This window comes from Calonectris borealis, chromosome W, assembly GCF_964195595.1.
Source record: "Calonectris borealis chromosome W, bCalBor7.hap1.2, whole genome shotgun sequence".
Lineage (NCBI taxonomy): Eukaryota > Metazoa > Chordata > Aves > Procellariiformes > Procellariidae > Calonectris > Calonectris borealis.
In genome coordinates, this window is record NC_134351.1 from 18,393,170 (window position 1) to 18,420,675 (window position 27,506).

General features: G+C 40.9%; 1 protein-coding gene across 2 annotated transcripts in view; it reads right to left on the bottom strand.

Annotated features, from left to right (window-relative positions):
* Positions 1 to 27,506, bottom strand: part of LOC142074787 (protein mono-ADP-ribosyltransferase PARP8-like) — a 204,335-nt gene that overhangs the window by 67,238 nt on the left and 109,591 nt on the right. For both annotated transcript variants that reach the window (XM_075135664.1, XM_075135663.1), the window contains exons 3-7: positions 17,914 to 17,951; positions 12,636 to 12,725; positions 11,264 to 11,334; positions 8,786 to 8,863; positions 4,191 to 4,285 (exon numbers count right to left, since the gene is read on the bottom strand). In XM_075135664.1, coding sequence (XP_074991765.1) covers positions 4,191 to 4,285; positions 8,786 to 8,863; positions 11,264 to 11,334; positions 12,636 to 12,725; positions 17,914 to 17,951 — 372 coding nt within the window. The remainder of the gene's footprint in view (positions 1 to 4,190; positions 4,286 to 8,785; positions 8,864 to 11,263; positions 11,335 to 12,635; positions 12,726 to 17,913; positions 17,952 to 27,506) is intronic.

Sequence of the window (27,506 nt, forward strand, 5' to 3'; positions counted from 1 at the left end):
TTTTCTTAGTTAATAAGGGATACGTATTGGGTGATGACTGGGGGAGACAGCGGGACCTCCCCGTTATGGTAAAGGATATATTCTCCTGTATTGTAACAATAAAGGATTCTGCGCATGCTTATGTGAGAGTCCGTGCAATAAATGATTCTGTGCATGCTTATGTGAGAGTCTGTGCAATCATACACCACAAGGTAATAGACAGCCCTACCAGAGGGGATACGATACTGGACCTGATGGTCACCAACGCAAGTGAGCTAATCGGTGACGTCAAGATTGGAGGCAGCCTGGGCTGCAGTGATCATGCACTGGTGGAGTTCGCAGTCCTGAGGGATATGGGTCAGGCGAAGAGTAAAGTCAGGACCCTGAATTTTAGGAAAGCAAACTTCCAGCTGTTCAAGGAGTTAGTCAGTAGGACCCCCTGGGAAACTGCCCTCAGGGACAAGGGAGCAGAACAGAGCTGGCAGATCTTTAAGGACGCTTTCCATAGAGCGCAAGAGCTCTCGATCCCCAGGTGTAAGAAATCAGGAAAAGAAGGCAAGAGACCAACATGGACGAGTTGAGACCTGCTGGTCAAACTAAAGGGCAAGAAGGAAATGCACAGGCAGAGGAAGCAGGGACAGGTATCCTGGGAAGAGGATAGGGATGCTGCCCGGTTGTGTAGGGGTGGGGTCAGGAAGGCCAAGGCGCGGCTGGAGCTGAACTTGGCAAGGGACGCAAAGAATAACAAGAAGGGCTTCTACAGGTATGTCAGCCAGAAAAGGAAGGTCAAAGAAAGCGTACCCCCGCTGATGAACACGACTGGCAAACTGGTAACAATGGACGAGGAGAAGGCTGAGGTACTCAACAACTTTTTTGCCTCAGTCTTCACTGGCAATCTCTCTTCCCACACCTCTCGAGTGGATGGACCGCAAGGCAGGGACTGGGGGAGCAAAGTCCCTCCCACTGTAAGAGAAGATCAGGTTTGAGACCACCCGAGGAACCTGAACATACATAAGTCTATGGGACATGACAAGATGCATCCCAGAGTCCTGAGGGAATTGGCTGATGTAGTTGCCAAGCCACTATCCATGATATTTGAAAAGTCATGGCAGCCAGGTGAAGTCCCCGGTGACTGGAAAAAGGGAAACATTGCACCCATTTTTAAAAAGGGTAGAAAGGAGGACCCTGGGAACTACCGACCTGTCAGCCTCACCTCTGTGCCTGGGAAGATCATGGAAGCTATGCTAAGGCACATGGAGGACAGGGAGGTGATTCGAGACAGCCAGCATGGCTTCACCAAGGGCAAGTCTTGCCTGACCAACCTAGTGGCCTTCTATGATGGAGTGACTACATCAGTGGACAAGGGAAGGGCTACCGATGTCATCTATCTGGACCTCTGTAAGGCGTTTGACATGGTCCACCACAACATCCTTCTCTCTAAACTGGAGAGAGATGGATTTGATGAGTGGACTGTCCGGTGGGTGAGGAATAGGCTGGATGGTTGCATCCAGAGGGTAGTGGTCAACGGCTCAATGTCCAGATGGAGATTGGTGATGAGTGGTGTCCCGCAGGGGTCCGTATTGGGACCAGTACTGTTTAATATCTTCATCAGTAACATTGTGGGATCAAGTGCACCCTCAGCAAGTTTGCAGATGACAACAAGCTGAGTGGTGCGGTTGACACACCTGAGGGACCGGATGCCATCCAGAGGGACCTGGACAAGCTCAAGAAGTGGGCCCGTGTGAACCTCATGAGGTTCAATAAGGCCAAGTGCAAGGTCCTGCACCTGGGTCGGGGCAACCCCCGGTATCAATACAGGCTGGGGGATGAAGGGATTGAGAGCAGCCCTGCTGAGAAGGACTTGGGGGTACTGGCGGAGGAAAAGCTGGACATGAGCCGACAATGTGCGCTAGCAGCCCAGAAAGCCAACCGTATCCTGGGCTGCATCAAAAGAAGCATGGCCAGCAGGTCGAGGGAGGTGATTCTGCCCCTCTACTCCGCTCTGGTGAGACCCCACCTGGAGTACTGCGTCCAGCTCTGGAGTCCTCAGCACAAGAAAGACATGGACCTGTTGGAGTGGGTCCAGAGGAGGGCCACAAAAATGATCAGGGGGATGGAACACCTCTCCTATGAGGAAAGGCTGAGAGAGTTGGGGTTGTTCAGCCTGGAGAAGAGAAGGCTTCGGGGAGACCTTATTGCAGCCTTTCAGTACTTAAAGGGGGCTTATAAGAAAGATGGGGACAGACTTTTTAGCAGGGCCTGTTGCAACAGGACAAGGGGTAATGGTTTTAAACTAAAAGAGGGTGTTGTGGTTTAACCCTAGCCAGCAACTAAACACCACGCAGCTGCTCGCTCACCCCCCTGCTCCGGTAGGATGGGGGAGAGAATCGGGAGGGCACAAGTAGGAAAACTCGTGAGTTGAGATAAAAACAGTTTAATAATGGAAATAAACCAAAGTAGAACAGTAATAATAACAATGATAACAACAGCAATAACAGAATATACAAAGCAGGCAATGCACAATGCAACTGCTCACCACTCGCTGACCGCGTTTCGTGAACAGGGGGGCGAGCCCCCCCTAGTTTTTATTCTGAGCATGATGTCACATGGTATAGAATACCCCATTGGCCATTTGGGTCAACTGCCCCGGCTATGCTCCCCCCTCCCCCTGCACTTGGCAGAGCATGGGAGGCCGAAAAGTCGCTGGTGCAAGCACCACCCAGCAACAACCAAAGCATCAATGGGCCATCAATGCTCCTCTCATACCAAACCCAAAACACAGCACACACACCCCCCCAAGCTACTGGGAAGAAAGTTAACTCTGTCCCAGCCAGAACCAGGACAGAGGGTAGATTTAGACTAGATATAAGGAAGAAATTTTTCACAATGAGGGTGGTGAAACACTGGAACAGGTTGCTCAGAGAGGTGGTAGATGCCCCATCCCTGGAAACATTCAAGGTCAGGTTGTACAGGGCTCTGAGCAACCTGATCTCGTTGAAGATGTCCCTGCTCATTGCAGGGGGGTTGGACTAGATGACCTTTAAGGGTCCCTTCCAACCCAAACTATTCTATCATTCTATGATTCTATGATTCTACAATTTCCTAAACCCATATACAACTATTTGGATTTTAATTCCCCAGGTCCTCAAAATGTAATGAATTTCCACTTAATTTGAAAAGGTATAGTACACCATAGTTGTAGACATGCTCTCTCTTCTTAGACTAAAATAACAGAGCTTATTGTTTAGAGGTTAATGGGAATTGTTACTTGCAATATATGTATGCCTAAGGTTATTATCTTCTCTCTATTTTATTACTTGGTTTGTATGACAACTTTGATATTTTCTTTGTAATACATCTGACAGGTCTGTTCCATCTTGCCTACCTGTTATTTTTATGAAATTATTAAGATTACATAGATGGAAAATGAAGTTATAAAAGACCTGAAGCATATTAAAAATATCATACAGCTATGCCCTATGGCAGAATCATGCACACTCATATATGCCCAACAGAATTTTTGTGTAATTACTCTTTGCAATCCACCCCTGACTGAGGTTCCACCACTTCCCTTTGTAGGATACTTTCGTTTCCCACAATTAGAAGGTTCTCCTAAAATCTAATCAAATTCTTGTTTGTTGCTAACAAAGCTAGTTTCTGATTGTCTCTCTCATGATGACAATAGAGAACACTTGATCACTCCTCCTATCTACAGTCAGCTTTATTTTTTGAAGAACTGTTATTATGTCCTCTCCTTCTGTCTTTTTTCCAGACTAGAAAAATCCAATTCCTTCAATCTTTCCCTAGGGAAAACATTTACTAAATCTCTTATCATTCCTCTTGTTCATCTCCAGGGTAAAAGACAGGATATGACAGAAAAGAAGTTTAACAAGGGTTTAGACTAATGCTGAATAGTAATTTTCAACAAAATACAACAGCCTTATCAAATACCGACTGAACTGCAAAAGACAATAATGTTTTAGAACAAGCTTCCAGGGCTTGTTCTCAGCATAGCCAGTTGTATCAGTACTCAATCACAAAAAGAAAAAACAAAACCAGCATTATTGCTAGCCAGCAGTGCTCCTTCCTTTTGCCACAATATACAGAAATCATCAGAAGAGACTTGTGTTTTGGCAGTGAGGGAAGGTCCACATGGAAGTCAATCTCCAAAACGTTAAAGGTTCCACAATACAGAAGGGTCAATGACATACCTGAGAGATACTGCATTAGGTCCATAGATCTCTCTCACTGCTGTCAAATCAGCTTCCAGCTGTGGGTGCTTGTGAAGTTCTCCATCATAGCTAACCTACCGGAAAAAAATATTCTAGGAGTTCTTATTTATTTCATTACTGGCACCTAATCTAGGCTCTTGAAAGTTCCCCCTGCAAAATATGCTGCATAAAGATTCCTTATTGCCATGCTCAGAAAGGACACTGTGCTGATAAGCTGAAGCACTGAGGTGGTCTAGCTCTCCTAAGCAATGCGATGTGCAAAGCAGGCACTTTGCATCGAAATTCCAGAGGGTCCCGCTCCTGTTTATGGGAAGAGAAGCTGCAAAGGACTCATCCCTCTGTCCTGTCTTGTCCTGGGGTCTGTTCTGGACCACTTGTGCATTTTAAAACTGGTAAGTAGGAGAAGAACCAGATCTCCCCAGTCATAGCAACCCAGTCCAACCACTACAGGACAAAGGTTTGCTCCCTCTTGCTTGTTGTCACACTCATATATTTTAGACACAGAATGGCTTGGGCTCAACAAGAGAAGCACAAGACTATACTATATACCAAGTGTCTCAGCATCTAAGTTACATTTGCAATCTACTCATTGGCTGTATTTGACTATTCTATCTACCAATGCAATTATGTAAGATCAAAAAGAAAAATTATTAAAGAACACTTTCCCATTTTAAGTATTTTACCAGAGAAGGTGTAAAGAAACGTGTTTAGACATCATCCCCATTTTTTAAAACTCTGCATGGAAAGTGGAAACAGTTATGTTAGTGTTTACACTATAAAGAAAAATTGTGAGCTGGTTTGGTTGGGCTGTATGAAGTCAAAATAATTAATATCCTCCTATCTTCTACAAGGACCAAAATACCTTTTTAGGCTTGTAACAATCTATTAAAAGTCTATTACTACTTTCTCTTTAAGCAATATGCTCCTGATTGTGTGAGCCTAATTTTACTTCTTTACATCAATTAGAATGACAATAATTCCACAAAAGTCGATGAACTCCCTACATTTGGACAGATTCAGAAATGAGAGTAGGATTTGGCTTGTACCTTTGACAAATTCAGAGAGCAAAGCACAAGAGTGCAATTTACCCCTTTAGACATATATACATCCTTATACAGGAATTCCTGCTGAGAATTCTTGCTATTGCAGAATTGTATCTAACTGCAGTACTGTTTCTTCCATTTGTACATCCAAATCTGTAGGAGACCAGTGCTGTGACACTTTCATCTCTGATACCTAGAGATGTACTTTTCAATCTAACTAAATAAATTTCAATAGAATTAAAATAATAATCAGCCAATCACTTTTTACATGTGAAAATTAGCAAAGAATAATTTGATTAGAGTTAGAATACTTCAAATATAAGGCACAGAATTAATCAGCATAGCATGGGCATGTATTTATCAGAGATATCAACGATATTCATGACCAGAAGGGTATAAGCCAAGTATCCCTGCCTTGTTTGGGCAGGCATGTCAGAATAATTTCCCAAGTAGAAGAGCACAGGAAGAAAACTTTTATTATAATTTTTTTTTCCACTTAAGGTAGGAGCAAACCAATCCTTTTTACATGCTCATTACTCAAAGATGAATTCTTTAAAGATGCATCAATAATTGCTGTCCTGCTTCCAAAGAGAGCACAGCAATCATTTCACAAATTGTAGCTGTGGCTCACCCGTCACCTTTGTTGGTCCTAAACCACATTTTTTAAGCAGTCTTCTGTATCAATAATAGTAAAATCCAAAAGGAACACTATGCAGAACATGGAACTGCTCAACATAATGCTTTCTCCAATCTATTTTCTGATGGTAAGAGGTTATGAACTCAAAAAGGAAACAAAGCAGTGTTCTGGCAAATTGTAAGATCACAGCGTGGTATTTTCCATCCCTGAATTAGTGCCACAGACATGCTGATGTACGCAGAGGAGACTGCCAGAGTTTTGTATATCTGCATTTGCAAGTATGTCCTGTAACTGAAGCACAAGAGAGAGGGAGAGAGAGTGCCAAAGGCAGTAGTATTACTGTTTCAATCTCCTGTTCTCTTTTGCAAATGTAGAAGATAGAGATTCAAAGTAAGAATTAACAAAGTCTCAGAGAAAGTGAATATAAAAGCTAAAAAAGTCTGATAACTTTGCTGTGTCTGAAGGGTCTGTGTTTAGAAAGTCTCAGTTTTTAATGAGACCTGATTCAAATTATTTTGTCCCACATAATGACCCATTGAAAATCAATAGGACTTAGGCTATTGAATCACTTAGCTACTTCAAAGTATTTATCCATTAAATCCTTAGGGAGGATTACAAGCAGGTGCCTAGGAAGCGGATACAAACATTTAATTTATGACCAAAAGGTCGTATCTTGTTTTCACTGCCCATCAAATGCCATTTCCCATTTTCCATGGTCCTTGTTTCATCATCAGTTGCTCTCTTGTCTTTCCAGCTGTAACCACTTAGAAATGTTAGAATTATCCCTGACCTCCACCTTTTCCAAGTGTATTGCACACAATTACACTAGCATCTATTCCCTCCAGTTGCTAAAGTCAATATTTTTGTCCCCTTTCTCTGTGGGCACAGCACACACTTGTCTCAAATGAAGCAGCTTACCTTACTGGTTCCCCACATATACAGTCAACTACTTTGTTTTTCCAATATACCTGGTGCTCACTTAATAACTCTTACAAACAATTTCTTTGAAAAAGGACTGTTCTTTTTATCTCTCAAGGGACTTTGCTCATTATCTGATTTCCTATTTATTTCCTCAATCTTTTTTTTAAATTCCTCTTTAGAATTTTGTCTTTTTAACCATGAAATTTTAAATTAAAAATTTCCTTTTTTCTCTCTTGTTAAATACTTTCTGTGATGTCTTTGGGTTTTTTTGTTTGTTTGTTCTCCTTATTTTGCTTTTTGAGTATTCTATACTCAAGACATTCACAGTCATCTGATATTTTATTTTTATTGCTGATTTAATTGTAATTTTACTGCTTTTTTTTGCCAGTTATCATTCCTTCAATTAAACATACTACCTTAAAAAAATGACAACGCAATATAATGTAGTTTCCACTTCAAATATAAGGCAACTAAATTCTAACCAGTATTTCCTACTACACAGCTCTTTTACACCTTGCAAAATGATTTACTGCTCTCTGTGTTCATATCGCATAGGCAGCGTTAATATTTATTCATTCATTTGGGCACTGGCAGGCATCCTTTACTAAATGTATTTGCGCTGGTTCAAGAATTAAGCACTCCCAGCTGTTTGCTGCCTTTTCCTTCACCTTAAGGTTACTGCCCTTTCTGCAGAGTTGAAAAATGAAGCCAGTACACACAACTCATCACTACAGGGCAAAATCAGAAGATTTTTCCTTTCAGGCAGATTAAAATAAGACACCGGTCTTTGCACTGAAGTATGTGTACACGGTCCTTCCCAGCTCTCCGCGGGGCCGTAGGAGTCAGCAGCTGAAGGGAGGCGTTTCCTGCAGTCATTTCTAAAGTGAACATGAGTCAATACCCCATGTCAGTTATTTTCTGACATTGAAAATAATACATTCTTTCAGTTCCAGTTTCAATATCACTTTTAATAGCTTTTTAGGGGCATGCTTTTTTTTAGAATAAAGCACCTCAACATGTATTTTGTGTTCAAACCCCACCATGCTGTTGGCTCTGCAAGAGAAGAGGCTCAGTGATGTCCTGCTCATCAGCATCCCACGCTCTCTGCACCAACCCAACCGGCTGGCACACTCCTGCAGCCTCGGCTCTGCGCACCCAGGGCACAGATGGCTTCAGCCTCAAGGCTGAGGCAGTGACAACTTTCATAAACAGCGACTGTAATTTGTTAAAATGTTCATCGAAATAAACAGTTCTAATAACATAAGTGAGGAATGATTCCTTTGGGGCAATAGACTAAAAAGATAAGAAAAATCTGAATAGAGAGACTAGCGGCGTGAAGCGCTCTATTGACATTGCAAAAGGAAAAGATATGAAGAGATTTTATTTCCCAATACATAAGAGAATGTAATAATAACTAATTCTGCTGAGGGAACAAGAAGTAAAGACACAGAGCAGTACATTCATCTAAAAATATGCAGCATATTTCAAGGTGAATTTAACTGTAGAGCTCAGAAAAAGAATGCACTATTGCCTAGATCAAAACTGTTTTGTAATAACCGTTTTACCATTAAATTCCAGTGCTCTTGACTTTACAAAATGGCAGTCCTCCAGAAGGAAACAGATTTGGATCCAGACTGCCTTCCCATTTGTATCAATAATGGGATATGCTTTAAAGAGTGAATATCTATTTCCTGGAAGTAAGCAACTGGCTTCTATTTTCAAACGTCCTGAAGAGCACTTGGTTTTTCTATTCTTACAGCTTTACAAATGTAAACAAACTCATCTTATTTTAAATTTTATATAATTATACAGTATACTTCTACTATAAAATACTATGTATATATACACGGCATTCTATTCTATGTTGAATAAACATAAGAAATTAATTATTATCATAAATTTATAATGGAATGAACCACGGAAGCTTTCAAATATTAATTTCTTGAAACTTGTGCAAAAATATCCTCCATTACCTGTCCTCCATAATAAAAATCCTCAGAATCATTATCTCCTTCAGAGTCTTCTTCAACTGTGCTGTTGTGCTGTGACTCCTTAATGGAAAAGGAAAGTTAACAATGATACAAGCGATATGTTTATCTTGCATTTATAGTTCTAACTACAGTAATTATGTTTTTACAAATAAGCCCTAAGCACCCTTTATTAAGAGAACTCAGACAAAACAAGCACCCATTAACTAGGTACATAAAAATACCCTGAATATATGTTGGAGAAATAATACTTTGTCTGAGTACAGACACAGTGTGGTATTTTATGGAACTGGAGAATTCAGTAGACTATGCAGGGATACTTCACACTGTGCTTCTGCTAAACAAAGCAGAATTTACCCACCAAGAGAGGTTCTGGACTTAATACATTTGGTGTTTCAGTGACCTAAAAAAAATTTACTTTACTTTTTTCTGGTAAATCAATTCTAATAGTTTAAGGAAATAATTCAAGCCTGTGCATGGGATCTCTTAAGTTCCTTTCTGTGAAAAACTCTCTGACACACTGCTGCTTAATTATTATTTTTAACAGAAGTACCAGCCTGTTGCCAGAAAAGTTCAAACTTAATTTTCTGACTAGCTCTGTTCTAAGACTTCGAAAATTAAGGATTAGAAAGTAATATGCTTACCCAAGTAAAACCTGCTCTAAATAGGCTGCTCTGTGAATAATTACACTCAAGTAAATAGAACTGATCATGGTACAGACTGCAACTCAGCATGAGCTGAAGTGTTATATTCTGCTTCCTACCAATGGAACCTTTGCTTATAATTATGTAATTGCTTGAAGATATTAATTCTTGTTTCCCACAATCCATTTATTATTTCTAGGCCCTATGCTGACAAGGATCCCATAAAGAATACCTGATAAAATCATAATTCTTCACTTCAACCTGAACATGATGCATTTATTGCATATTTTTTATTTATGTCCTGCACAGAACTGCCATAAGGGAATAGAAATCAGATGTATGAATCAAAGATTAGAAGTTACCCCTAAATCCCATATATTCATAAATGTCAAATATACTCTTATCACCAATTTCTATGGTCAGACATTCCAATCCCATTTCCTTACCTTTGTCTCTAAATTCCTGCTCTATTCACTGTATGTATACATAGAACAAAAATTGTATTATTTCAGCCAATTTCATGGCAATTTTCTAAGACAAGACATAAAAATAATTTCTGCTTCTACTTTACTGGAAAGAAACAAAATGACTTCAGTCGTCTTTGTTTCATAATAACCTTATCTCAAGGGGAAGTCTGTGTTAAAAGAGAACTCAACTGAACAAAAATTCAATGCAAACCAAAAAGAAATGAAACTATCGCACTACAATAGTGACAAACCCATCCTATCCTAACCAAAACCTCTAACTGTCTAGACAACAGAAATGGTCAGTCTTTTATTTAAAGGCTTTTTTCAGTACTTTCATACTTAAGTACCTTGTTCAACTGGAAAAATAAATAAATAAAAGCTCAAACTGTCCCATAGAAGCTAACTGTATCTCAGGCTTTTAATCAAAAGGGTAAATTTTTACTGTGCTTGAGTTTCCAATGTTTACAGAGCACTGAATACAATTATGAGGCAGCAGAAGCAAAATATTTCCAGTGCAACTTTTTACATCAAATCAGGTTTCATCTACAAAAAAACCCAACCATACCCATTATCATATCTGAACATGCTTATCTGCCTTTTCCAGGATCAAATACAGATCGGAGTCTAAACAGCAGTAGTCAAGAAACAAGTATTCCAAACAAAGCAACCACCCTTACCAAAGGAAGTCTTTAAGTCAAGCACTTGAATTCTTGATACAGTGCTCAATTTCTTGCTTGGGGTGGGAGCCTATATGGTACTTTCTTCGAGCCCATAACACTGTCAACCCCTGTATACCTTATGTTAGTGCCACTTCTTTCTTGAGTTAATGTCTCAGTGAGACTGGTCAGGGACCCATGTTAGAGGTACAGCACAAATACAACTGTGACTGGAAGGCCTTAATACTCCAGACGCTACTTATGGTGAATAGTGTCATGCAGAGGTCCAGAGACTCCAGCGGGACTGCTGTAGGCCACGTGAAGAAGCAATGAGCTAATAAATGGGATGTGGTCCTATGTGCAAGACTAGGTTAAAAGGTAATGGCATCATGATCTACTTCTCCAGGAAAGCTGTATTTTTAGGGCAGACAGGGTCTACGCCACTACTGAACAAAAAAAAAAATAAACGTCAAAACCATATCTCCTAGGATGGGAGCATCCCTATCCCAACTAAGTGATTCACTGGTTAATCCACGTATGAAACCCAGAGAACTACGCTCACCTTATAAAATGTGTAAACCTACAGTTTGGGTAAGCATAGATTTGACAGGAAATCTATGGTAAATATTCATATTTTATTATTTTCTGTTGTTTCTTAAAATAACTTGTTAAAATATACATACAAGAAATACATACCTCTCCATTCTCCCTCTGTAATTTTGATTTTATGGATAAGCAATAGTTGACATCACTGGTTTTTCTTAATTCTTAAAAGAAAGGGGAAAATAGGGAACATATGTGAAAAATGTGAAATAATTTTGCATATGCAGACTTGAAATACTTGGAGTAGTAGAGCAAATAAGGAACAAAAAGTTACAGATATGAAAAGCACCAGAGTTTACAATACAACAGTCTAAAATTAAGAAGCCCCAACATCTCAGAAGACTCATATTTTTAACTGTGAAATGAAACTCAGCTGGTCCATCTAGGAGATTTGTTTTTCCCAATCTGTAATTTACACTTCAGTGTCATTCATTAATTTTGTATATTTTATAAAAGAACAAAAAATCAAAATCCCTCAGCAAAATTAAATCAGATCATCTTCTATATAAAAAATAGGGTTTTATTCTATTTTAAATGGCAGGCTTTATTTCTTTTTAAATTACAGATATATTTGCAAGTAAAATTTATCTTAAACTTCTGACTATAATGGCCGGTTTTTGTTTGGGTGCCACTCCACTGACTTCACTAAAATTATTTTTTATTTACATCAGTATAAATGAGATCAGAGACTGAAGATCATATTGGTTTCCCAGTGGAATTCAAAGTAATTCTGTGTTACGCAAAAAAAGCCCTGAAATATTGTAATAATAATAAAAAGTCTGCAAAGTCAAGTGTTCCTATCTGAAGAATTGCCAGAATTAAGACTGCTCTATGCAGTTTCTCCTGCAGCCTGAAATCATCAGGGAATTTGGCTGCTAAAATCTAAAAAAATCTCTATGGGGTATGCACAAATCTTGATTATATATCGTATAAATGTGCCTAGATGTCTGAAAAGCATGCCCTTTCATGTATCAAATACTTTTTGAAAGTATTTTTTTCCCAAAATCACTGGGAAAAAATATATTTTTTCTATAGTCTCATTTAGTGAAACAGCTGAATCATTTTGTTTGAAATTTCGTGAAATAATTCACCAGAGGCAGTGGTAGTTATAGACTGTTTCATACCCAATGGTGAAGATTTAGTGAAGTTTTAAGCAAGTGAGCGTGAAAACTTATAATTGGGAAGTATTAAGCACCTCTAACTGTATTCAAGGAGAATTGCTTTAGCACAGACTGCAAGACATTAAAAGAATGTCTTTTAACATTCTGCCTACACAATCGTGTTGATCCCCAAAAGAAATATTTTAATTTCTTCTATTCTGAAATGTAGGACAATTTACTACAGCAAGACTGTGAGAAAATAGCAAACTGTACACACATTAACATATCTCCCTTTACGTACAGGCAACATCTTGTCTTTCCTCACAAAATATGAACTTGATAAAACACTCGGGACATAAGATTACCTGTAGCGATTTGGTGGAAAATTACTGGAATTGGCTCTGTTGTAACTAACACATCTTCATTGTTATCAGAACTGGAAACATAAGTGTTATCTACAAAAGAAAAACACCTTGCATGGTGAAGTCCAATTGTGCTCTGCCAGCTCCTTCCAACGTTGCCCATCCCACCCTTGTACCATAAGGAACCACTTCCCATGTGGTTAGGGAAGCCCATCACTATCATCTTCCCGGTGTGTTTTTTTCTGCTGAGATTGCTAATGAAAAGAAAAATACCAAAAGGATGGAAGATTTGGACTCAAATTTTATAAAAGCAAACCCCTGGAGTCCGTTGTCATGGCTTTCAGGAATCACACCAAGCGCTGCTCTGAACTGTCCCACAAGGCTTATGGGGGTTTGAGCCAACCTTTTCCAAAATGAAGAATTGTTCTACGCTTTTTGTCATGCCTGACACTAAAACTCAAGCTAGGTCTGGTGTGCAGAGTGAAGACTGCGTTCAGACCTGGGTGTTAACAGCCCATTATGCAAAATATCTGTGCCTCATTTTGCCTAGTCACATAAAGGATGTTTGAAGTATCTTCTAATCAGTGGATAACCTTTCTTATGCCTAATTCAGGAAAAAAAAAATCTTTCCTCCCACTTAACAAAAACGTTAGGTATGGATATGAATATGGAAAGTCTATTCCAAACTTTCTTACAAAATGTGGAGATTAGGCTGTGATTTTTTTTTCTTTTTTTTTTCTTTTTTTTTCTTTTTTTTTTCTTTCCAGCCAAATATTTAGTAACAACAAACAAGGAGCAGCAAGTTTTTATGCAGTATCTGCAGAAGCTTATTTTGCATTAATTGCTGAACTGCCTATGAAAGTAATAAGATTTTGTTTTCTACTGATCTGGGCTGAATTGAAACGTACGCTCTAGAGCAGAAAGGCTGACAATTAAGATAATCGCAGATAAAGAGACAAATAAGAGAACTGAAACAAGGACTTGATCTATCATAATTCCGAACACTCTGGTCCCACATCAGCAAAGTGCGTGAACTCACACATAATTTTAAGCATACTGCTGCAATCTCAAAGCCTTTGACCACAGTGCTTCCAGTGAAATGTTAAAAATGTTAACATTAATTGATCAGTAAATTCAGCAATATTATTATTTGTATTACAGTGGTTCTTGGCAGCCTGTATCAAGATGAAACCCTGGTGTTGCCGCCCCTTTCTCGCACAGGTGTGCCACGCTGCCTTTGCAGACTAGCAGCTGCACTGCCACACACAGACAGGCACATGGGGCTTTCCCAGCCCACCGCCTGTGAAACAGCCTTTCTGCCACATTCACACACATCTACCGAGTCTGACACTATCCCACACCTTCACCTACTTCTACTCCTGCGCTGTCCCATGAGGTAATCTGAGCTCAGCTCAACAAACATATTGCGAGCAGGCAATTGCTGCAGGAGGCTGACACCACTTTTCCCTGAGCACTGCACTCCAGTGGGCACAGCAACCTGCTCCATCTGCTCAGTTTGTGTCTGCTCGGCTACACGCTTGGCACAGGGATGTGTTTTAGAGCCACAGCATTGTGTGAATAAAACAGGGTCCCTCCAGACATCTGCCAGCATTCACTCCTTCTTCTCCTACTTTTGTCTGTCGGCAGGACAGGCTGTAAACTATGCCTCCAGGACAGCTGCATCTCACCCTCTCCACGAACCCCTGCCTTGCCTCTATTTGCATGCTCCACCTTGCTGCCATCATTTCAGTATCAGCCTCACCATACTGGATGGCTCTGGGTATACAACACATGCCCATTCCTTTCCTGGGTTTGGGAGTGTAACTTACTGGTAGTCTAATGAGCTGGAATAACCAAGGTCAGCATTTTACTCTAAATATACCATAAATATGGATGGGAGAAAGGAAATCCATGTGCTAGAACTTATTGCTGTATGAAAAAGTAGGAAGAACAACAATATGTGCTGTACAGAATATACAATTATCAAGATATACATATATGGATTTTAATTATATTTTTATTTCCATTGTTTGTCATTCTTTCTTGGCAGCTGGATAATATACTTTTCACTGCCAAGTTTTTGTTTTCCTTTTCTATTTGGCAACCATTGGGGTTTTTTTTCTTTCCTTCCATCAGTCTAATGAAACTTGAAATTAAGATACTGGGTTTGGTTTGCTTTCTTCAACATCCAGTTTCTAACACACTACACCCAGGAACACCTATCCTCTTAAGTGGAGTCTGCCTGGACCTAGTGGAGGGATGCAACAAACCACTCGATGCCAAACTGGTTCTCTCTGTCTCTGCTGCAATCTAACAAGGTCTAAGAAAAATGATGTTTCTGTTAACACATGTGCAACCCACAAATCACTGGGATAAAAGACTACAGCAGTTCTACAAGTTTATGGCAGCCAACATGTATCACTCAGAACATATATTCATTAGCAAAATGCTTGCTGCTGTAATGGTTCTCACAGGAGTCATGATCCACTCATATTAATGGAACTTTAGTCTACTCACTGATGTTATATTCTATAACTGCTCCTTAGGAGCATTATTTTTCCCCAGTTGTGTCAATGTTATGAGAAAATGGTTACAAAGATATTTTGCTGGAACTGATATTACCTGCCTCTCAAATTTTCAGTGATATTTTCACAATTTCAGCAATGTATATATAACTTTGAGACATTGCTGTCTCAACACTATTCCTATTAAGTTCTTCAGTGTGCCTTTGTGAGTATATTTTTAGCTTTCACTCATAATTATGAAACATTCAAACACCTTCCATTATTGAAAGTTGTCATGTCATATTACAGTTCCCATAGGTATGATTTAACGCTCAGCTGTTTGTAATCTTTTGATGCTTTGTGAAGCAATTCAGCAATAGCTACACACTGTTATCAGTGCCAAAGCGGTGATGCTGCATACATAACAGCAATGCATGGAGCTAGAGTATACGCAGTATCCAAAGCTCTTCTTATAATATCTAAAATTTACTTGTGGTGGTATCACTTTCGGCTGAATGAACATCATTTGTATAGTAACTTAATCTTTTCTGTTTTCATATATTATCTGATGATCAACTCTGACAGCCTTCTCACGGATTTCCAAATTTGATCCAATGTGTATTACACACTCTTAATCTCCAAAGGATATGACTTTGATATAGCTACACACTAATGGACTTAAACCTTGATCTGTAAAGACTTATCCCGTGAGAAATTTAATTTGATGAGCATATGCTGCTCTGAACTCTAGCAACTAGCAGCAATACTTGAAGATCATCTTCCAGTTGAGGAGCATACCAGCATAGAGCTTCCCAGGCTTGACACCATCACACCCTGACATGTCCCTGAAACATCCCTTAAAATACATGCCAGAGAAGAGATAGCCACAGTCAGCAGTAATGTTAAGTTAAAGATTTAGGACAAAGAGAAGAGACAAAGAATCTGGCTCACCAAGTCAAAGCGAGTATTTTTAGGATCAAAGCTGTAAAATGGCTGTAAAATGGCAAATCCTTCCTAACACACTAAACACCTCTTCATCACAAAGCAAACATACATACTGCAAAAGCTTGAGATATGAATGAAATCAGCTCTTCCAAGGGGTTGAAGGGTTAGATTTTTAATCAGTAAACATGCACAGCTGGTTTACACCCCCCCCCCCCAAGTTAGCTACATTGTAAAATGTTCAAATTCTATCTGGCTTTAAAATATAGGGGGTGATGGCAGAGAATATTCATTAGGTTTTAGAGCCACCAAAGTCACTCAGGCTTGTAGGCCATCAGGGCATGCTGCAAACAGCATCTGTAAGGAAAGTTTGAGGTCTGTCAGACAGAAGAGCTTGCCAGGAGATGAGATCTTATGTGCTATAGGAGTAACTGCTGGTTCAGTGCTCCAGCTTGCCATTTAGTTTAGGGGTTCATAGAGATCAAGTTCAGTGCCTTCATAATAGCTTAATCCCTGAAATGAATAAATCCATTACGGACGTTTAATAAAACAAACCGTTAATAAAATATGATGCAGATTTTTTTCAACTATTTGTCCCTCCTTTCATTGTCAGGTCAATGGAGTAATCAGTGAATCAATTTATCACTGGTATGACTGTGTATTTTATGAATCTCAGTTTCTCTGCTTACTACATGTTGAATAGATTATTATTAGTATCAGTTTTTCCTCCATTTTTTACTGGTCCAAAAAAAAATCTCACAAAGGTTGTGAGCATTCTTTCACATAATCCATTGTATTTAGCATCACTGCTGATGCTGATTTCTCTCTGCATCTGCTTCAAACACTGGTGTTTTGAACATAGTCTGCTCCTGCTTATCAGTGAAGAAGATCAAAGCCTCATTTCTTTAGAGATTCTAAAAGAAACAAGAAATATTTCTTTTAGAAATATTACAGAGATGTTACGGATAATGATCAAAAAAGGCCAGAGGGTTTCATATCATTCACGGTACTTTTACACTATTAAATACTCCCAGGTGCAAAATACACAATATGGTGCAATCCAACAGTACTACCGTGTACCTTTACTTGCACAGTGCCTTTCTGCCCTCACCCTCACTTCCCCCTCCTGCTTCTGCTAACCTCTGTGCCACCTGAAGTATCTGTGCAGTCTCTTTGTGAAGGAAATCAGGGAAACAAGCTAGCTGAAAACTAGCTTTTGCTCTTTCCTGGTTGTCTTTCATATGGATAATTCCCCTTGTCTGGGTTGGCCACATGGTAACACAAATGCTTTTGCCAACCCAGCTCAGGGTATGACAGGGAGGCAGGACTGAGCAGCTGGGAACAACTTTGCAAGCTTATGTTACCAAAGACATACCCATACACAAACCCTTGGCTGCAACAGGCCCTGAGAAGCATCAACGCACAGTCCACAGGCTTAACTTGAAGAACGTGAGTAGTCTCATTAAGGTCTAACACAGAAGTGCTTTGCTGGCCCCACGCCAGACTGTGCAGCCTCTTGAAAGATCAAGCTTTATCTACCATGCCAAAGAGGAGTTGGGCACTTTCTCACTCCTATCACTGTTGGCTCCAGACACGGAAAGCATCACAAGCTCTGGTCTCTGTAAACTTGTGAACCAGGTTTTCTCACCCTGACCCAGTTGATAAATGACGCCTGAAAAGGAGAAATGACCGTGAAAATAATCTAACTAATGGAAAACAATTAGCACAAGGATGCACCTGGAAGACATTAACACCCTTTCAAATATTCTCATCTGAATATTCCAAATTGCAGTAACATGCATACAAGTGTCATGGACAAGAACGTTGCATTGTACCTGGGTAATCCTCAGAGACATGCACTGAATAGGATACACTGTAAAAAGAAAAAAAAAGAAACAACAGAATTAATAACAACAACATTAACTGCTGGCATAAGATTCTTTTCTTGCTCCTGTATTATTTTATGTTTATTTATAGGTTCCTGAGAGTTTCCAGGACAGAAGGTAACAGCTATTTTGATGGCTTTTGAAGTGTGCAGCTAAAAAAAAAGTGTCATGCCCATTTTGAAAGCTTACTTTGCTAAATTGGCACATCCCTATTTCAACCTTTGTAAAAAGAATATTAAGACTGCATTATATTCACTTTAGAGTAATATTTCATAATGTCTGTACTTATGCTTAAAAAAAAAAAAAAAGTTGCTCTTTGAACACCAGAACTAGAAAAGCCCAGTTTTCTCTGCATCTGTTTCTGGGGTTTACTCAAGGCTCAGTAGTACTTCTGTACATTCCTGTTAGTCTCAGCAAAGGCTCTGTATGGTTTGGACTCCTTCCTCTCATCAAACCCCCATATTTATAACAGTTGTGGCAATCTTATTTGATACCTCTACCTCTCTGTCAAGCTGAGTTCAAATCAAATTTGAAAGAGCCACGGTCACACTAAAGGGTAGCTTCACTACATGGATTACCTGAATCTGTTTCATCAGAAAACGGACATACAAACATACTGTCCCAGTCCTCCAGCTCAGCCCACGTGCTTTCCCTACCACCCAGTGAGATGTTCACTAAACTCACTGCTGAGAGCAGGACAAATGGGCATGATGGTCTGCTCAGTTATCTAAGTACCCACCAAGTCCCTTTGATTTTTTTAAGGTTAATGTGCATCTTCATTTTGCATTAAAAACATTCAACTCTGCAGCATGCTGAAAGCTTTCTGTTGTATAATTCATGTTCTTTCCACTTCTAAATCCTATAAATTGTATGTGTCAACCTACACATTTAAATAATACATGATGTGTGTTCATGTCTGTAGTGAGTTAAGCAGACAGAAAAAGGCAGGATGGCACAGTCCTCAAATTTTGGTATGTATTGTACATTGCTGAAAATTGATTTAGTGGATCTTTCTAAATTACATGAATACAACTTCCATGTAGATTATAAAATAAAACCATGGATGATTTTTTTATTTTTCTCTCTCAAGGACTTCCGTTAAATGAGGTCTACTTTCACTATCCAATGACTGGAAGAGGCAATCAATATGAAAAAGTAGGTCTCATACTTTCTTCCATAAGTCGATCTATTACCACACAGCTCTGTCACCTGCTTTTGCACATAATCTGTTCTAGCATAATTCATTTTATGTATTGTTTGACCAAGAAGCAAAGATGCCCGTTTCTTCAACAGCTGCAAATGTTCACATAAATTGAAGCAGAGAGAGTGTTTATTACAGCTAACAACAGATTTAGCCACACAACTCCTGACAGCCTCAGTCAAGCCAGAATTAAATCCCATCGCTGTGTAAATTCAACATTTTGTGACTTTTCTCTTTAATTATTATTCAGACATTTGGAATAGGCAGCATCTGTATCCCCTCATCTTGGAGTATTTTCCCTAAAGACTGGGGTATTTAAATCTAATTAATCTGTAATGGCATAAAATATCACTATTTTAAATAGGGAAATATTCCAAAATAAGGAAATGTTATATCTCAGTGCAGTCACGTATGGAGAATTTTGTCCTGTGGCGCAAAAAACCCCCACCAAAAAAGCCCCCAAGAAGTTAACTAAGGGCCTGTTCTTACCAAAAACTATCTTCTAGACATTGTGTTTGTAACCATGACTTCTTTCTTCTACTACCAAAAGTACTTCAGTCTTATTCTTTTAGACTGACTGCTTGCCACACCTCTTTGCTGCCTCCAGAATTGCTGTGTATAAGTTTGTTTTACTATTGTTATATAGGATTTTCTTCGAGTGTGGACTTTTATTCTAAGAAAAGAAAAATCTTTCTAGAACTCAGGAATTACTCCATGTTCAAATTTAAAAACTATCTCAATCCAATTTAAAAGCTGCAGCAAAGCAGGGAAATTCCACGTACATATTAAAAAAAAAAAAAGTTCTTCATATTGAGGACAGGAACAGGGGCTAGAGAAGTTACAGAATTTCTATCAGTGAAGATATTCAAAACTCAACTTGGATAAGGCCCTCAGCAACGTAATCTAACTTTGAAGCTGGACTTAACTTTGAAGCTGGTTCTGCTTTGAGTGGGGGGTGGACCAGGTAGTCTGCACAGGTCATCCCCCCCATAATTACTCTATGCTCCTATGTGCAGAAACCCTATGAAAGTGTGTTTCTCTTCCTTCTTCTTCATCATGTGGTATCTGTGACAGCAGCAGCTGTGGCGACATTAAATGGAAATTAATGAGAAAAAAATATACTGTAGGTCTTGTGAGATGGAACTAAAATGAAAAGGTTCATGAAGATGCAGGTTAGAAATAGTCTCAAACCAGATCCTGTAATGACTGCAAGCAAATTCAGGGTCTGATCCAGTGCCCACTGAATCCAGTAGTGGTCTCACTACTAAGATGAATATTATCAGAGAGGGGAAAGGAAAGATAAAAATCATATAAAGTAAAATTATTCTGTGATCCCAGTAATAAAAAGTCCCCCTACAGAAAAAAATTTTGTCACCAAAATCTGATGCCACCTCCATCGACCCTCAGCAACCTCACAACAGAAGGGTACATAGTGCACCGGTGTCTACGAGAGCCTTATATTCCTGTGGGTCTGATGTGCCAGGCCATCGAATCCACACAGTCCAGTAAACCCGGTTGTCCCTTTCCTCCACCTGGCTGGAGGCAGGACCTCTGTAGTCCTGGTCATCGTATTCGCTACCCACTTCTTGCAAGTACGAATCAGAAGTCCCTTTATTAAGATTGGAAGTGGAATCAGCCCTTCTACTCTGTCTGGGGAACTGCTCACTGGAGACTGGAGCAGCAGTTTTCCTGAAAGAACCCCCTTTTGTGGTTCTTTTTCCTTGCAACTCATGTACCCGTGCCTCTAGGATTGAGGTAGATTTTCCATCCCACTTCTTCATGTCCTCTCCATGGTCACGCAGGTAAAACCACAGGGTGCCCCGGGGTGTGTACCCACGATATCTCCTCTCTTGAGCAGAGGGATGCTTACTCCTAATGGCTGAGATACTGGTCCATACAGGTGGGGAGTAGGACATATGCTCTTTGAGTTGCTGGACCTCCCGAGACAGTTTCTCCACAGCAGAGACACAGGCCCGTAGAGAGGAAGAGAGACTTTCTTCATATTGACGGAGTTGGCCAGCCAATTCATCCACCGTTTGTTCCTCTCCATCTTTCCAGGTCATTATTGCCAGTGAGATTGCATGCGACGCTGGTGCGCGCCGTACAAACTTCCGCCACATGGGTCGGATGCATTTGACTTCATCTGGATCTTTGGGTAACTGCTTGTTGTTCAGTTCACTATAAACCACCTCCAGCATGGCTAATTCCCTCAGGTACTGGATACCTCTCTCCATGGTGGTCCACTTGCCTGGGTGACATATAACATCTTCCTTGAAGGGATACCTTTCCTTCACACCTGACAAGAGTCGCCTCCAGAGGCTGAGGGCTTGTGCCCCTTGTCCAATCGCTTTGTCAATGCCCCCTTCCCTAGAAAGGGATCCCAGCTGCTTGGCTTCCCTACCCTCTAATTCCAGGATACTGGCCCCGTTATCCCAGCATCCGAGCAGCCAGGTGACAATGTGCTCGCCTGGATGACAGCTGAAATCTTTCCGCATATCTCGCAGCTCACCCAGGGATAGGGATCGGGTGGTTTCTGCCTCGTTTATGAGTTCTTCCTCTTCCTCCTGTTCTCGTGATGGCCCTGGTTCATCTTCATCCCTTACTAAACGAGCTGATTTTCTTGTGCATTTTCTTTTTTGTATAGGGGCGACTGATACGGGCACGGGTTGGTTCTCTGTCTCAGGGGGCGGAGTAGCCGCCTTGCCTGCCGTGGGGGTTGGGGTAGTCGCAGGGCCTGCCGTGGGGGGTGGGGGAGCCGCAGGGCCTGTTGTTTTGTCATCAGATCCAGAGACCTTTTCTTCCCCTTGAGCGTTCTGAGTGGTGTTGAACAGGGCTCGGTAGGCGTGGGCCAGGCCCCAGCACATTGTAGTGATTTGTGTCTCCCTAGAATGGCCAGGGTGACAGCATACTTCTTCCAAATATTCTACTAGTTTTTCAGGATTCTGCACTTGTTCAGGGGTGAAGTTCCAGAACACTGGGGGTGCCCACTGTCCTAGGCATTTGCCCATGCTATCCCACACACCCTGCCACTCATAACTATCCAGCCTTGGGGCAGATCTCTGGATGACATTCTTAAATTGCTTATTAACCTTGGACAAAACCAAAACAATATTCCCAAGGAATACCAATAGATGTATCTTAACTACCCAGGGATGTTCAAGGTACTGACAAGTTATTGCAACGAAGCAGAAAACATCATAGAGGAAGGTAGTGAAGGGGCCATTCTCTATTTCCTCCATAAAAAACCCCTCAGAGGAAGAGGTATAATTGCTAATTGTCTCTATGAGGTGGTACCCGAAATACAGTAACAGCTTCATTACGAATCCCAAATACCAAATAACCCCCAATGCCAGTGTTTTTAATAACAAATCTCCTAGGCAAAACATCATTAATCACTGCAGAGCACAGCAGACTGCAAAACCCAACACCAATCTTTAAGAGGTACAGCAAAAACAAGAGCATGGTGCAGATCAGACAAATTAATATCGAGAACGGATGAATCAATATTGTGACCGGCAACTGTTAACAGATATAAATTCCTTAATACGCTCTAGTTAATCTGTTGTTATCTGAAACCCTTCGTGCCCCACATTGGGTGCCAAAAAGGCCTGTCGTGGTTTAACCCCAGCCAGCAACTAAACACCACACAGCTGCTCGCTCACCCCCCTGCTCCGGTGGGATGGGGGAGAGAATAGGGAGGGCACAAGTAGGAAAACTCTCGGGTTGAGATAAAAACAGTTTAATAATGGAAATAAAACAAAGTAGAACAGTAATAATAACAATGATAACAACAACAATAGTAGAATATACAAAGCAGGCAATGCACAATGCAACTGCTCACCACCCGCCGACCGACACCCAGCCCGTCCCGAACCGCGAGAGCCCCTCCTTTTTCCCGGACCACGCCTCCTAATTATATACTGAGCATGACATCACATGGTATGGAATACCCCATTGGCCAGCTGGGTCAACCGCCCCAGCTATGCTCCACTCGCGCAGCTTCCCATGCACCTGGCAGAGCATGGCCGGGCCGAAAAGTCCCTGGTGCAAGCACCACTCAGTAACAATGAAAACATCAGTGGGCCATCAACGTTCCCTCATACCAAACCCAAACACAGCACCCCCCGCTACTAGAAAGAAAGTTAACTCCATCCCAGCCGAAACCAGGACAGAAAACAAATATACCAGGCTAACTAAGGTCTCTTAAGAGGTTCCAGTCCTGCAGCCACTGAAGCGTTTTCCTGCTGACTTCAGTGAGATTTAGAGCCAAGACAGAAACACAGGACTGTGATGGCTTACAGCACCTTCAAAAAGCACAGACTTCAGTGAAGATGCAGATGTTCAACACCTCTCGGTGTCAAATCCTCTCAGAGCCAAAGCAAGCCTTTACTGAAGCTGCTTTCTCGTTTAAATACTCAGAAATGCAACTGGAATTAATTTAGGCCTGGCCTCCACGTAGAAGTACAACATGATTATTCCAGTGAGGGATGTGTTTTTTCCTTCTGGCAATGCAGTTCCTCTGTACAACCCTATTGCAGTTATATTGCTATAAATACAGCTTATAGCACTATAATTTATTTCCATTCCCATAAACACATTCTAACCAGACAACCATCATCCTTGCTCGTTTAGTTATATTGCTTTAGCTACATGAACATAGTTAAGCTCCTGGGTGTAAACAAAGCCTCAGTGATTGTGTTATTTGTTTTATTCGGCTTAGCCCCTCTGCAGAAGGCATCCTACAGTACATATATTTCTCAACCCTTAAGCTCTGAACAAGCTTCATACTAGAAATGGCCTTGTAAAATTTTTGTTATTTAACATACAGTAAAGCACCATATGAGAAACTAGTGAGAGTTGTCATGTTTAACTGCTTATGAGTTTTTAATGTAAACTTCGTATTGCTTGAAATAATATTAACGTGTAGAGCCCCAGCCTTAGCTTAGTGTGGTGGGTTGACCTTGGCTGGATGCCAGGTGCCCACGAAAGCTGCTCTATTGCTCCCCCTCCTCAACTGGACAGGGGAGAGAAAATATGACAAAAGGCTCGTGGGTCGAGATAAGGACAGGGAGATCGCTCAGCAATTACCATCACAGGCAAAACAGACTCGACTTGGGGAAAATTCATTTAATTTATTACCAATCAAATCAGAGTAGGATAATGAGAAATAAAACCAAATCTTAAAACACCTTCCCCCCACCCCTCCCTTCTTCCCGGGCTCAACTTCACACCCGATTTCTCTACCTCCTCCCCCTGAGCGGCACAGGGGGATGGGGAATGGGGGTTGCGGTCAGTTCATTACATGTTGTCTCTGCCGCTCCTTCCTCCTCACACTCTGCTCCAGCGTGGGTCCCCCACGGGGTCACAAGTCCTGCCAGAAAACCTGCTCCAGCATGGGCTCCTCTCCACAGGGTCACGGCCTCCTTCAGGCATCCACCTGCTCTGGTGTGGGGTCCTCCATGGGCTGCAGGTGGATATCTGCTCCACTGTGGACCTCCATGGGCTGCAGGGGGACAACCTGCTTCTCCATGGTCTTCACCACGGGCTTCAGGGGAATCTCTGCTCTGGTGCCTGGAGGACCTCCTCCCCCTCCTTCTTCATTGACCTTGGTGTCTGCAGAGTTGTTTCTCTCACACATTCTCCTCTCTTACGGTTGCTGTTCCGCAGCAGTTTTTTTTCCCCTTCTTAAATATGTTATGACAGAGGTGCTACCACCGTTGCTGATTGGCTCAGCTTTGGCCAGCGGCAGGTCCGTCTTGGAGCCGGCTGGCACTGGCTTTATCAGACATGGGGGAAGCTTCTGGCATCTTCTCACAGAAGCCACCCCTGTAGCTCCCCCACTACCAAAACCTTGCCGTGCAAACCCAATACACTTAGTAACAATTCTATTCACAAGACATTTCTTGCAAGCTTTTTCTAATGTGTTTTAACCATATCTGTTCCTTCTTCAGAGAGATTATCCTGCAAAGGTCTATCTGCATTTGAGAACTAATTCATAAACTAGATGGGGATCCACAACATAATTGCTATTTTTCAGATTAATCTGTCCCATTTTGATACAGAACAAGCAGATTCACCTGCATTTAACATTGCTATAATTTCTCAAAGCTAGTTAAAAAGGAGCCCAGAGTTCAAACTGATTATACTACCAGGAAAAATATTACCCCAAAATGTAAGCTCTTGGGCAAAGAAAAAAATCCATGAAAACTGTAAAAGGCAGCAAAGCAAAAGTTACTGCGACAAAGCATGTTCATAAAAAGGAAAAGTACCAGCTTCATCTCTTTACATCAATTTGTAAGATTGTTTCCCGTGCCTTGAACTGCAGTTTTTACCCATCACAGTATAAACCCCAGAATCAGACATGCATCCTGAAGCCACAACAGTGACGCTGGAGCTGAAGTATATGACGTAACTTCCCATCAAATTCACGTTATCTCAACTCTATGCTACCTGTAGTTTCTCTCTAGAAAATAAATCCTTTAAGCTGAATATCCAGCTGTTTTGCACAGTAGGAACAGCATGAAGCATCTGGCGCAAGTCTAAGATTTATGCCTATGACAATAACCTATGGTTATGACAATTCCACCAGCTCTGTCCCATGGCAACAGCTGACTTCCTGCCTTATTAAGTGTGGAAATTGTGATCTAGTTTCTATTCCAGTTTTAGCTGTCTCTACTAGAGCCAGAGCTCCATGTGCTAATGTTGTAGCTCACAAACTTGCTGAAGAAAGGAAACAAGATTTTTTGTCATGTGGAATCTTATGATAGTCTAATGCCAATCTATAACAAGATAGAAGAAGAGCGTAAATAAGACTTAATGCATCTGGAGCTACAGAATTCAGAAGAGATTATTTTTTGTTTACAATATAAAAAAAACCCTAGATCTAGCTCATCAATGAAGTAATGCAATAAGTTGCACGAAGCTCTATACCTGAAGAAAAATAATAAGACTCAGCAAAGTAAGCTATGAACAAATATGTAAGACTAAATGCTACTGTGGTATTGATTATATGGCAGGGTCAACTTCTGAACAAGTTAGGGAGCTAAAAAAAAGATTAGTAAAACCTTGATAAGAAAAATAAAATTATACTGGTGAAAACGTTGGGCTGAAGAGCCTTTTTAATGACCTGTATAATATTTCTGAAAGCACAGCATGATATAGACCTGATGTTTTTACTCTCTTCTAGATGAGGCAATAAGAAGGAATAACAACAAGGTCCAGTTGAACAGATGCAACTGAAATTGTATTCTTTTACCAATTTCTAGCTATAAATTCTCAAAATTACTACTCATCTTTAGTATCTACACATAACATGCAACAGAAGAACAACATTTCATGAATGTCCACTAATTATACAGCAAATATTTCCAATTCCATCTTTACTCCTTGTCGTGGTTTAACCCGAGCCAGAAAATAAACCCCACGCAGCCGCTCGCTCACCCCCCCACCTCCGGTGGGATGGGGGAGAGAATCGGGAGGGCACAAGTAGGAAAACTCCCGGGTTGAGATAAAAACAGTTTAATAATTGAAATAAAACAAAGTAGAACAGTAATAATAACAATGAGAACAACAACAATAACAGAACACACAAAACAGGCAATGCACAATGCAACTGCTCACCGACCACCGACCGCGTGTCACGAATGGGGGCCGAGCCCCCCCCCCACCTGGTTTTTATACTGACCATGATGTCACATGGTATAGAATACCCCGTTGCCCAGCTGAGTCTATCACCACGGCTCCCGGTGCAAGCATCACCCAGCAACAGCCAAAGCATCAATGGGCCATCAACACTCCTTTCACACCAAACCCAAAACACAGCACACCCCCCAAGCTACTGGGAAGAAAGTTAACTCTGTCCCAGCTGGAACCAGGACAATATCCACCCCTTATTCTATACCATCTACATCATGCCCAGGTCTCACATTTTCCAATACATTCCAACTAGTCATCACCACTTTTCCTGCCTTTTATATATATACACACACAGATATCATTCCCTAAGTCCATGGGCCATCCCTCTAAAATGTCCATTGAGATCATTTAGTCCATGACTTAGGGTTCCATCTGTCATAACAGTCTTTCAGGGCAGGAGAGATGGTGTGTGGTGTTGGGCTGTTGCATGCGGAGGCCAGTTCCGGGCACTCGTCCGGTTCTATCATCGTTGCACTTTGCTCAGTTTCATCGCAGTTCATCCTACATTAATCTGGGTGATTCTTACTGTAATACTGTTAATATGACATACAGCAACCATAGAAGTGATGACATACAGTATTATATAGTAACTAACATCATACAGTTCAATTCATTGGCTATTTTCACCCAAAATTAAACCCCCTTG